Genomic DNA, 13,855 nt, shown 5'->3' with positions numbered 1-13,855 from the left:
AAGTGTGTGAATGAGTAGCCGTGTTGTGTGAGCAGAGATGGTTGGCATCAGCTGGCACTTCAAAGCTGCCTGTGTCCATCCAGACAAAGCATTGGCTGTAATAAAAGGCTCTGCTTATTTAAATTTGCTTAGCTGATCACAGCGTGACTTTTTATTATGATGAGGACGGTAAGGTCACAATATTGTGAGTTTGAAGATGCAGCACACTGTGTGTTTGTCACGAGAGCCTGTTCCGCAAAAGAATGAGTGACATTTTAATATCAAACTATGCAAATGCACAATGTTTTTTCTTTGTTCTGTCTGTTGCTCTATCCATTATTTTGTTATCTGTCTGTCTGTTTCGTTCTAATGTTCTGTCTGCAGTTCTAATGTTCTCTGTCATTCTAATGTTCTGTGTTCTGTCTGTAGTTCTAATGTTCTGTCTGTAGTTCTAATGTTCTGTCTGTCGTTCTAATGTTCTGTCTGTCATTCTAATGTTCTGTCTGTCGTTCTAATGTTCTGTCTGTCATTCTAATGTTCTGTCTGTAGTTCTAATGTTCTGTCTGTCGTTCTAATGTTCTGTCTGCAGTTCTAATGTTCTCTGTCATTCTAATGTTCTGTGTTCTGTCTGTTTCGTTCTAATGTTCTGTCTGTAGTTCTAATGTTCTGTCTGTAGTTCTAATGTTCTGTCTGTTGTTCTAATGTTCTGTCTGTAGTTCTAATGTTCTGTCTGTCGTTCTAATGTTCTGTCTGCAGTTCTAATGTTCTCTGTCATTCTAATGTTCTGTGTTCTGTCTGTTTCGTTCTAATGTTCTGTCTGCAGTTCTAATGTTCCGTCATTCTAATGTTCTGTGTTCTGTCTGTCGTTCTAATGTTCTCTGTCGTTCTAATGTTCTGTCTGTCGTTCTAATGTTCTGTCTGTAGTTCTAATGTTCTTTCTGTCGTTCTAATGTTCTGCTTGTCATTCTTATATTCTGTCTGTCATTCTTATGTTCTGTCTGTCGTTCGTTCTTATGTTCTGTCTGTCGTTCTAATGTTCTGTCTGTAGTTCTAATGTTCTGTCTGTCGTTCTAATGTTCTGTCTGCAGTTCTAATGTTCTCTGTCATTCTAATGTTCTGTGTTCTGTCTGTTTCGTTCTAATGTTCTGTCTGTAGTTCTAATGTTCTGTCTGTAGTTCTAATGTTCTGTCTGTTGTTCTAATGTTCTGTCTGTAGTTCTAATGTTCTGTCTGTCGTTCTAATGTTCTGTCTGCAGTTCTAATGTTCTCTGTCATTCTAATGTTCTGTGTTCTGTCTGTTTCGTTCTAATGTTCTGTCTGCAGTTCTAATGTTCTGTCATTCTAATGTTCTGTGTTCTGTCTGTCGTTCTAATGTTCTCTGTCGTTCTAATGTTCTGTCTGTCGTTCTAATGTTCTGTCTGTAGTTCTAATGTTCTTTCTGTCGTTCTAATGTTCTGCTTGTCATTCTTATATTCTGTCTGTCATTCTTATGTTCTGTCTGTCGTTCGTTCTTATGTTCTGTCTGTCGTTCTAATGTTCTGTTTGTTCTAATGTTCTTTCTGTCGTTCTAATGTTCTTTCTGTCGTTCTAATGTTCTGTTTGTCGTTCTTATGTTCTGTCTGTCGTTCGTTCTTATGTTCTGTCTGTCATTCGTTCTTATGTTCTGTCTGTAGTTCTAATGTTCTGTCTGTAGTTCTAATGTTCTTTCTGTCGTTCTAATATTCTGTTTGTCGTTCTTATGTTCTGTCTGTCGTTCTAATGTTCTGTTTGTTGTTCTAATGTTCTGTCTGTCATTCAAATGTTCTGTCAGTTTATCGTTCTAATTTTCTGTCTTTCATTCAAAAGAACATTAGAACAACAGAACATTAGGCTAGATGTTTTGTCTGTCTGTTCTAATGTTCTGTCTGTCTGTCTGTCTGTCTTTCTGTCGTTCTTATGTTCTGTTTGTTGTTCAAATGTTCTGTCTGTAGTTCTAATGTTCTGTTTGTTGTTCAAATGTTCTGTTTGTAGTTCTAATGTTCTGTTTGTCGTTCTAATGTTCTGTCTGTCGTTCTAATGTTCTGTCTGTCGTTCTAATGTTCTGTCTGTAGTTCTAATGTTCTGTCTGTCGTTCTAATGTTCTGTCTGTTGTTCTAATGTTCTGTCTGTAGTTCTAATGTTCTGTATGTAGTTTTTATGTTCTGTCTGTTGTTCTTATGTTCTGTCTGTAGTTCTGTTTGTTGTTCTAATGTTCTGTTTGTCCTTTTAATGTTCTGTCTGTCATTCTAATGTTCTGTTTGTCATTCTAATGTTCTGTCTGTAGTTCTAATGTTCTGTCTGTAGTTCTAATGTTCTGTCTGTTGTTCTAATGTTCTGTCTGTAGTTCTAATGTACTGTCTGTAGTTCTAATGTTCTGTCTGTTGTTCTAATGTTTTGTCTGTAGTTCTAATGTACTGTCTGTAGTTCTAATGTTCTGTCTGTTGTTCTAATGTTCTGTCTGTAGTTCTAATGTTCTGTCTGTCTGTCTGTCTGTCTGTCTGTCGTTCTTATGACCTATTTGTTGTTCTAATGTTCTGTCTGTCATTCAAATGTTCTTTCAGTTTATCGTTCTAATTTTCTGTCTTTCCTTCAAAAGAACATTAGAACAACAGAACATTTGATGTTTTGTCTCTCTGCCGTTCTAATGTTGTGTCTGTTCTAATGTTCTGTCTGTCTGACTTTCCTTCTTATGTTCTGTATGTCTAATGTTCTTTTGATGTTCTGTCTGTCTGTCGTTCTAATGTTGTGTCTGTTCTAATGTTCTGTCTGTCTTATCGTTCCAAGGTTCTATCTATCTTTTATTCTAAAGGCCCTGATATACTTCAAGCTAAATTTGAAAAAAATAACTGTTATGACATAATTTCGAACAAAAGTTTGTTTTAGGAGTTCGAAACAGCTTGCCAAGGCGTATTTTCCGGAAAGGTTCGCTACGGCTGGTAAACACCTTTGTGCTACCATTGGTCCATGGTGATTACGTAATAGGTAGGTGTGCGCAGAGGCTCCACCTTCTTTCACGTGGAAATGTTTTCCCGTTCATTTCTTCTGTTCAATCCGTGGAGTTCAGACGTCCGCGAGTGAAAACTTGAACACACTGGAGGAGCTGCTTTATAGTAGAAAATTAAGTTGTACTTCTGATGAAAGGAGACACTGACACTGTTTTTCATGTTTAATACAGTAAAGCTGCTTGATTTTAAGCAATCTATTGTATAAAGTGCTATAAAAATAAACGTGACGTGACTATAAAGGGGGTCGCACACCGAACGTGCAGATCAGCGCCGCGCCACGTTTTTTAAATTCGAACACATTATTCTCTATGAGAGTACACACACCGGCGGCGCCTTTCGGCGTCTGTCCGCGGCGCCCAGCAATGGCTCAGGACCGTGTTCAAAATCATGCCGCGCCACAGAGCGCCATTTAAATAGTTTTATATTAAATTTACATTTATGTGTCTCAAATCGTAGTTAATGTATATATGGACTTAACCCTGTGCTGCAATATACATTTAGTTTTATATTTATTTACAGAAATCAGAAAATTGCTGATGTTATCGGATTTTCAGGTGACAGTTGTCCTAGACGTGGCGCGGCGCAACGCTGAGCTGCGCGTCCGGTGTGTGACCCCCTTTAGAGTGCCGAATTGCAGAGCTCATGCAAACATATCAACGTTGCTATGATCAGATGCTTTTCTTATGCTTTATTAAAACATGCTTGCTGTTTTCTCAATTTTGTTGTGTTTATTTTGTTATTAAGAGAAAAGCGGGAAGCACATATTTACAAATTCATCTAAACGTCGCTCTCAGCAGTGTGGGCGGCGTTGGATGTTCGCTAACAGTATATCACTGCTCACGTATTTCAAACTTCGTTTTACCCCTAAATGAAGAAGGAAAAAGATCTTCGCGTAAGTATATCGGGGCCTTAATGTTCGATTCGGCCTGTCTGTCTTTTGTGTCTATCATTCTATCATTTCCTTCTATTGTATTCTATATGTCAGCCTGCCTGTCTGTCTGTCATTCTGTCTATCTATTAATCAGTCTGTTTATCTGTCTGTCTGTCTGATTAATCACTATATATAACTACAATCGTTATATTGGTATTATTCAGTAGTCCCTTAACTTTGCCAGGGTCATCCAAATTCAAATCTACACCCATGGTGCATCTGTTGTCTTTTAAAGTTACATTGATTCACAGCCAGTTAGAAAGCATGATGGAGCCCTGACACACCCCTCAGCGAGCGCCTCTGTCTCCCATGTGTGTGAAGTGCTAATGGGTCGTGGCTTTGCTGCCTGCTGGCTTGGGATCTGATATGGTGTCTGAAAACAGCGGCACCAGAGAGGCTGCGGGCTCTCGCTGAAGGTCAGTCGGTGGGCCTTCACCAAATACAGGTCAGGAGGTCAGGGCAGGAATTCACATACCCTGCTGCTACAGATGGATGATAAACTACACACAAATAAACCAACGTAACAGTATAGAGTCATCTGTTTTATATGATAAAATAGTATGTTTGGATTTGCTGATGGTAATTTTATTAAATTAAGAGAAAAAAGCCATGGATTGCTCGAAGGGTCTGCTGTAATAGTCAAGCAATCATAGCTGTTTTCAAAGACTCGATAAAGTTGATCAACAAACAAGACACGACTTAAAAATGAAAAGGATAACGCCTCAGTGTCTCGAGGCTAGAAGTTCAATTTCTGTGGATGTTTACTCAAGTGCATTCTCTCTCTCTCTCTCTCTCTCTCTCTCTCTCTCTCTCTCTCTCTCTCTCTCTCTCTCTCTCTCTCTCTCTCTCTCTCTCTCTCTCTCTCTCTCTCTCTCTCTCTCTCTCTCTCTCTCTCTCTCTCTCTCTCTCTCTCTCTCTCTCTCTCTCTCTCTCTCTCTCTCTCATCTCTCTCTCTCTCTCTCCTCTCTCTCTCCTCTCCCCCCCCTTTTCAGTAACCGACTAACCACTATTGCCCCTCAAACGAACTGCTGCCCACTAAAGCAAATCCATTTATAGATGTTAAAAGAAAGTAAAAAGTCAAACGTATCCTAGATAAAGCACTGGCATCATGAATCGAACCAAAACTCCTTTAAGCGTTTGACAAACATAAATTGTGTTTACCTTCAGGTGTCTTTGTTCTTTCTGGATTACCTGGCCGATAATCCCATTCCCAGCAGGCGATTGTGTCTGTCGGTGGCAGTTTAAACTTTTCTGCAGGTGTTCTATTGGTTAAGCCCGTTTGTGAGGAGCATTATTAGTGAGAGAGACGTGCTAACCCTGAGTGTAAGCCTGTGTGCTCTAAATGTTTCAGATAGCTGCTGGTGCAACAAGAGTGACAGGCACAATAGACTCACTTGCTCTCTCAACTAATGTCTGTATGTGAACAGAGACACACTGATGGCCAAGAAACAAGTAGTTGTCTAGAAAGTGAACATTTCTCTAAGTAGATTATAGTATCCCTTGCATGGTGCATTAGATGGCAAGACTACTGTGATTTATATTACCATGGTACGAATGATTGCCATATTCAAATACTATAGTATTGACATGGTACTTCAAGGTCTATCAAGGAAAAAAAAAATGGAATTATAACAGTACACTACCATTCAAAAATTGGGGGTCATTAAGATTTGTTTTTTTTTTTCCTGAAAGAAATTAAGGTAACACTTTATTTTAGTGTCCTTGTTACACGTTACATGTATTTACTATAGTAATAACTATAAATTATGCATAATTAAATGCAACAAAACCAAAGCCCAATCTTAACCCTAACCCTATAGTAAGTTTGTGTAGTTAATTATTATTCCTCAGTACTTAAATAGATTATTACACTGTAATAAGGACATCCATAAGGACTTAAATTGATCAAAAGTGACAATAAAAAACATCCATTTCAAATAAATACTATTCTTTTGGACTTTTTATTCATCAAAGAATCCTGAAAAAAGTATCAAGGTTTGCAGAAAAAAAATCATCGGAACAACGTTTTTAACAATAATAAGATGATAATAAGAAATGTTTCTTGAGCAGCAAATCAGCATATCTGTCACGGCTTTGAGACGCGAAGGTAAAGGATCCAAATGCAGTTTATTAAACACAGTAATCCAAAGACGTGATCCAAATCCAGGCAAGGGTCATACACAGGCAGGCAGTCCATACAAACAAACAAACCCAGAGGGTGAGACAGGAACGGGAAAACCAGGAACAAGGAAAAAACAGCAGGAAACGCTCAGAATTGCAGATGAAACAAATTACAAGACTTCGCAGATAATGAATGAGTGTACAAGGTTTAAATAGGCTGAGACTAACAAGGTAATGAGACACAGGTGGATGCAATCAGGGATGATGAGTCCGGGCAGTGAGATATGGGAAATGTAGTTGTGATAGTCTGATGTGGAGTGCCCTCTGGTGGCTTCTAGGTCAGATGTTAGGATTTTCTTTCTTAATTGTCGCAAATCTATGATTAAAGTCAGCATGAAATGGAAGTTGTGTAAGACATTTCTTCCCTATTTTGATTTATATCCGAGTGAAACAGCTTGTCAAACAAGAAGAAAATGTTGGGCGGGACATGACTTGATGGTATGGTTGTTGTTTGCTATTGCTGTGATCTCGTGCGATTGACATGTTGTTTCATGTTGACTTTTTTACATCACCTTTTACATAAAAAAAAACAAAAAAAAAACATGAAATTGTAACTATATAAAACTAGAATTATGATAAAGTTTTAGGCATTTCACCTATTGGAGGGAAATAAAAAAAAAGGCTGAAAGTAAAACACTAAGAGGTAACGGAGATATTAAAATACATTAATTTTCATTTATATGTAGTATTTATTTTCTGGCAGAGTCAGAGTTGCTTATGTATTTTTCCTAGTATCTTTTTTGGTAAACTATTATTTATGGAGATCATTTAGGCAGAATGATCATGTTTTCACCCATACACTGAAGATATCTTCAGGTTTGCTGAACTAGGCTGTCATCTAGTGTTAGAGACCTCTAGTTGCACATACTGTCACAAACATCTCTCATGTCATGAACCCTTAAAAGTGACGTGATGGGCTGGTGTGGTTAAAACAGTGATTTATTGATTTATTTTGTATTTATGTTTTTGACTCATTCTTACATCACCAATATCTCAATTTAGCCAAATTAAATTAAATATAAATTGTTTTATTAAAGGTTAAATTGTTTCAAAAAGTTTGGGAGGAGCATGTTCATATAATTAACCTTTATTAGCACGAGAGGAGGCATATATACATAGCCAACCTACCTCTAGTTTCCTGCATCCCTCCACTACCCCAGCTCCTCATTCTTAAATATTTCCTATCCCAACCAGGGATGGGGGGAGTACTCTGTGTTCGGGCCAAATTCCGAGCTTGGAGCCCTCCCCTCCATCAGCATCCCAAATATGGACACTTTTTCCTATATCCGATTATATGTAATGGTGAGCTTGTGAAATTATCTATCAACTTGCAATAACCTCTGGATGGACTTGAAAATTCAAAGCATCATAAGATAAAAAAAGTGACAAATCAAACATTGAAAAAAAAAAAAACGTAAAAGCGAGTTACTTTTAGAGACAGTTGAGTGAAAGAGGAAAAAACTGAATGGGAAAAATCACCTTACCCCTGTTCTCTCATAGGTCTTTTCATGTGTCTTTTTACAGTGCGGTGTTGTTCTCAGACGGAGCACTTTGTGTTAGTCCCGAGAGGAAAGAATTGAAGGAAGTACGTAACACTTCCGTCAGTTCTGATAGAGTGAGGGCGGCAGTTCTGGGAGCCACAGACTTCTTCTGAACAATAGTCTACAACAACAAAAATACACATCTGCACAGGGACTTCTTCACAGGGATCAAATCCTTACATTTGCCCTTGATGTCTGGATAGGTGTGTTTTTGTGTTTCCCCCCCCATTTCCAATGACTGCCACGTGAATGACTGAACATAGGAATTAGATGAATTATAAACTAGAGTGTTTGTGGATGAAGTCATTCATATGTCTATGTGAACTGTACAGAAATTAAATCCAATCTAAGTGTTTTGGTCATTTTCCTGAGAAATATTAACATATGTACATATGTTAATGTGCTAATAATGTGCCTGTGCAAAATCACTGATAGCGCGTTTCGGTGCAGGCCAAGGCATTCTGATTGGTTGCTTGGGTGTTCTGGGCGGTAGTTAGTGCACTGAGATATTATGGTCACTTAGGGTGTTGCTAAGGCATTCTAGTTAGTTACTAGGTGGTTGCTAGGGTGTTCTGAGTGGTAGCTAGGGCATTAGGATAATGTAGTCTTTAGGGTGTTGCTAGATTGTTGTGGGCTGTAGCTGACATGATCCATGGATGGTAGATAGGGCATTGTTAAGATATTAGTGTCTCTATGGTGTTACTAGGGTGTTCTAGGTATTTTTGCTAGGTTTTTGGGATAATAGGGCATCGCTATGCTCTCTTGGGTGTTGCTAGGACAGTCAGGTTAGTTGTTAGACGGTTGCTAGGGGTTTCTGGGTTATAGTTGGGGGTAATGTTCAGATATTATGTTCTCCACGGTGTTGCTACTAATACTAATAAATGCTTCATTAAAGGGACCAGAAATGAAAATTGTCATTATTTCTTCACCATTATGTTGTTTCAAACCCGTATGACTTTCCTTGACATATTCTTTTGTGTTACACAGAAAGAAAGTACTACAGATGTGAAACGACATTAGGGTTAGTAAATGATGACAGAACTTCTTTTCTTTTCTTTTTTAGGTGAACTATCCCTTTAAGAGAAGCTTCTTTTTATGTGCATTTCATTGTGTGATTGCTTGGTGGATGTTATGCACAGATGTTTATCACTTTGACCAAGACCAGTTTTTGACTGAGAAAAGTGATTTTCCTGAAGTATAGATACTGTGGCTTTGTTTGCTCACTGAATGTATGTGTACAGAATGTACATATAGATTCAGCCACTGGGTGGCTCTGTTCACACAGAAACCTATTGAAGTTCATGTTTACATTCTCTTTCTTCCTCTGTCTGTCTTTATTTATCTCCATGTTCCCTTGGCATTGGCCTTGCAGTTTTTTAAAAGCTACACATTTAAGATTGATACAGCTAGTTCTAACACTGAAAGGGAGCAAAGCTTTTGAAAAATGTGTTATTTGAAAGCAATGTAGTTATACAGTCATCAAAGATAGTAAAAAACGGTAGAATCTCTTTGTATGCCAACATCACACTAATTTAATCATGTCTTTAAACCATCTGTAGCCTGCCTTTTTTTCTAGCTTTGTGATTTGAATAACAAAATACACTAAAGTTGACCTGGAAATTGTATATATTGAATTTAGTATATATGGGGCGGCCACTGTGTTTCTCAATGGGAGTCTGTTTCAATCTATATGACTGACTCAATCAGGTCCAGTTGTCTGCCTGCTACATCAGGAGGGGGTAGCCTTCCTAACCTGCTACTTATATTACACATTCACTTAGAATAAATAACATCGTACTGGCCACATGGTGTACCCAAGAGAACGAGCGATAAATCTCTAGGGTGTGTTGTTTAATTGGTGCAATCTACGAAATCCTCGCGATGTGCTGAAATCGTACCTGCTACAGATAATGGAGCTCCGTGGGGGTCTTTAATCGAAGGGATTAATCAATCGTTCCAGACTGAAAGGAACAGGGAGTATGTGGTAGGAAGAGATGGAGTGGGGGTGGGGAAGATAGGATCAATCCGTTTAGTTCTGTCTTTACTCATCCTGCCTGCAGTCTTCCTGCCTAGACTAGGAGAGAGCCACTATCTACAAATCCCACCAGACTCCCAACCACAAAGAGCAGTTACAAATAGCCAGCTGATTTGACACATGCAAAGGCTTTATAGCGCAATCTGAACTCAGTCCATTTGAGCCGATATGGATATGATCTCATCCTGTCACACCTAAGAGATCCGATCGCGTCCCGCAGCCATGTGCCCGATCATGTTAGTATTAATGAACTATTAGAGTGAAACTGTGCAGATCACAGGCAGGTGAATGTAAAGCTGGATCATGTGGAGTAAAGGATTCAGCTGTGCTAATGTGTCATCAAGAAAGGGGTCATAGAGAAGAGAGAGCGAGAGCTGCCACACATTGAATTAAAGTGGCAATAGTCCAAGGAGAGAATAGCAACCACTATAGATATGTAGTTGCAACATAACAATAACAACTATATGGAGTGCTTGCCTGTGGAAAATAACTGATATTATGTTTGGGTAATTGCTAAGACATACTGGTTGATTTCTAGGGTGTTCTGGATGACAGCTAGGGCATTGCTAAGATATTATGTCACTAAGGCATTCTGGTTAGTTTCTAGGCAGTTGTTAGGGTGTTCTGAGTGGTATTAATATAATGTGGTGTCTAGATTGTTGCTAGAGTGTTCTGAGCGGTCACTGATGTGATGTATGGGTGGTTGCTAGGGCAGTCAGGTTAGTAGCTAGATGGTTGCTAGGGTGTTCTTGGTAGTAGCTATAGGGCATTTTTAAGATATGGTCTCAAGGGTGTTCTGGGTGGTCGCTGACACACTGTTAAAATGATATGATTAAGTTATGACAACATATGTTTTTACATTGCTTTAACTCATCAAAATAAGTTCAATATACAATATACAAGATTAAACAAATTTTTTTAAGTCAGTTTAATGTAAAGTTGAAATGACTTAAACATCAAAGTTAATTGCACTTTTTATAGTGTATGATGTTGGGTGGTTGCTAGGGCATTCTGATTATATGTTGGGCAGTTGCTAGGGTGTACTGAGTGGTAGCTATGGCATTTAGGCCGTATGTCACCTTGCTGCAGGCACTTGAAAGCGATTCGGCGGCGCGTAATTCTTTTTGGTGCTATGTGCTATATATGAACTATGATGCAGAATATCCACGGAACTGTTACTAGTATCTGATTTTGCAAATAGTTTGTTTCTGAATATAAAAATGTAGACAGAATGTAACATACTTGCTCTGGTACTAGTTTTGGATGAAGAGATGTGCTTGTTGCAGTCTGTAAATGTTGTACAAGCAGGATGTGATGGTTGGTCAGTGTGGTAAATGTCCCGCCCCTCCTCCACTGTGATTGGATGGCTGGGTAAAAAGTAACCGTGACAAGTGCTGCGTTTTACCGAAAGTTGAACATTCTCTAACTCTCTATGACCGGTAAAAAACGCTGAGCTCTCAGCGTGAAATAGACGCTCAGCGCCTCATCTTAAAAACGCGCGCTCCCATACGCCAGCCTCAGGACAAAACGCTTTGGTGGACATTAGACATTATGGTCTCTAGGCAGGTCTCTGATATGATTTTTTTGGTGGTTGCTAGGGCATTTAGTTGATTGCTAGGGTGTTCTGAGTGGTCGTTGGTTTCTAGGGTGTAGCTAGGGTGTTAACTCTAGATAACTCTGAACAAATGTTCTATTATTGTTACTGGAAGAACATTTGTTTGAGAGAACCTTGCCAGAATGTTAGCCAAGTTTAAATTAAACTTTTCTAGAAATAAATGCAGATGTTTACAAATGTTCTGAGATTTTTTGTGGCATGTTGCTAGGATATTTTGCATGGTAGTTGTTGCCTACTGACCCACACCCGGACCATTTTTCTGGTATACTGTGGTGCCTAGAAAAGGCTACTTTTCAATCCGCATCCTCACTGATGTTTAATACGTAAGGGTTTGTTCAATTCCATCTAAGTATGTGTAATAATAGTAATAATAACCACACATCAGAGAATGATGCAAATTGGTGACCTAATTCTTTAAGAATGAAAAAAAAATAAAATAAATAAATAAATAGTATTACATGCACATAGCATATCAGGTTGTTGATGACAAATTCATTATCATGATCAAAATATTCATTATCACTAACGTCAAAAAAGACTTTGTATAACCCAGAAAATGAGGTTTTATGTGCTTAATTTGTATCACGGCAGTGAATATAAATGCATGAAGCTGTGATTCTCATATCTCCTATTGCTGCTATCATAATGGCTACTGTCTTTGTTCTGTCCTGTTGGCATGGCAACTAAGTCAAGCCCTTGCTGTTATCAAAGCAAACCTATTGGGGCACAGTGTGTCAGCGTAGATGTGTGTGTAGTATCCTGCGGTAATGAAAACTGCAGTTTGGAGCTCTGTGGCATAGACGATGCTGCTATGTATACAGTATGTATCTGCTGTTCTACATGTCAGACTACATGATACAGATTCAAGGAGAACTTGAAGAGAGAAGTGAGTATCGACTCAATCATAGACCCAGGGGCTCTGTCTTATAAAGCTCAAGTGTGTGTATTTTTTTTTTATGTTAATAAAACTACAGTACAAGTAAGCCAACCATGTTAAATCCTGTAACACTGTGGTTCTTGCTGTTTTAACATCCCGACCTGACACGCCAACATTGGCTCAACCAATGGTGTGAATCTGGGCCTATTTGGTCAGCCAATGGCAGACGGGAGGGTGTTGGGGAAATCTCTTGAAATGACTTCATTGTTGCAGAATTTTTTATTAATCTTATGGGTCTAATAAAAACAACTATTCATCTATTACAAAAAATGCACATACAGTGATTAGTCCCTTTTCCAGTAATCTTACTGCAATAGTTATAAATGTGCCTTGTTTGGGACGTTTCCTGGTGGTCTTCTGTGAAACAAACTGGCAAGAAGTAAAGCCAAACACTCAGTTACAGGCAGATGTTATCATCCTTTACACAATTTTCTGAACAACTGAATCATCGATGCCATATGTTTTGCAGTTCAACAGAATTACAGTTAATATGCAAGTATGCGAACACTTACATTTCAGACACATGATTCATTGTTTTGATTTCAAAATGACAGTAATGCATTTGGTGTATCTGAGATTTATTTTAAGGACATCCAGCAAGATTATAATAACAAAATCACTGTTAAACATTCAATGGTTTATTCACGGAGTACTCAGATTACATTGAATTTTAGCGCAAAAAAAACATGGATTTTATTTATTTACCAACAACACTTAATCAAGTTTAACAACTGCGCTGAAATTGTGTTAATCAATGATAATTTCATATCCATTGTCATTCTTTTCAGCACAAACTTGTCTCCTTTCTTTGTAAATTTGATTTATTGTAGATTACGCCTTCACAAAATTAATGGTATTTACCTGCCACAATTAATTTGCGTTATTAAAATAAATTTGTTACATTTTCAGCAATCGTGGCAGCAGTCACTTATCGTATGATGTATGGCAGTGTAGTCTAGGCATAGACACACGCAGTATAGTCAAGCGCATTTTCGGTATTTCATGCTTGTGTAATGTAAACTTATTTTAAAGACCCACTTCAGGCACCTGGAGTCCATTGTCAATAACGTTGAGATGTTAAAAGCACAGCTCACACAGAAGTCATTTTTAAACCAAGCAGCTTTCTGTTGGTCAAGGGGTTTGTGAGACCAACTTTAACGCGAGCAAAATCTGCATGGGGAACAATTTCGCCTGCAAAATTTCGCTGAGCAACAGTAAATGTGCCCTCACCTTTAAGGTACAGTCCCAGTAAAGTACACTAAATTGCAGCAATCTGCTGCTGCTTCAAGAATTCCTCAAGAATTAATCTGACCAACATTTTTTGGGGTTATTAACAGCGTTAGCAAATTTGCATAATTCTTTTAGTGAACTGGGCATTAAAACAACAAATAAACAACACCATCAGTGGCCACAAAGTATTATTTACAATGTAAGACATATTACGTAATTGAGCCAAAATAACCTGTTCACTGTTATCACAAACATAAGGTTAGAGAGTGACTGGTTAACTAGATGTAAATTGGTGTGCTGTCAAGACAGCTGTTTATTTTCAACTCTCAAGGGTCCTTCTCAATTAAACTCTAATCTGTTGTTCTTACTTTGAAACGGTCAGCA

General features: G+C 38.3%; 1 protein-coding gene across 3 annotated transcripts in view; it reads right to left on the bottom strand.

The window, feature by feature from the left end:
- s100p (S100 calcium binding protein P) overlaps positions 1–13,855 on the bottom strand; it is a 40,571-nt gene that overhangs the window by 21,334 nt on the left and 5,382 nt on the right. Inside the window, exon 1 of one of the 3 annotated variants that reach the window (XM_079856594.1) lies at positions 7,598–7,696. The exons of 1 other annotated variant lie outside the window; for it this stretch is intronic. In XM_079856594.1, coding sequence (XP_079712720.1) covers positions 7,598–7,623 — 26 coding nt within the window. In that variant the 5' untranslated portion in view covers positions 7,624–7,696. Of the gene's footprint in view, positions 1–7,597; positions 7,697–13,855 lie in introns of those variants that run through there. One more of the 3 variants, XM_079856593.1, reaches the window with a different exon arrangement.

Source organism: Squalius cephalus (assembly GCF_949319135.1).
Source record: "Squalius cephalus genome assembly, chromosome: 22".
Lineage (NCBI taxonomy): Eukaryota > Metazoa > Chordata > Actinopteri > Cypriniformes > Leuciscidae > Squalius > Squalius cephalus.
This window is presented reverse-complemented; position numbering and strand designations above follow the sequence as displayed.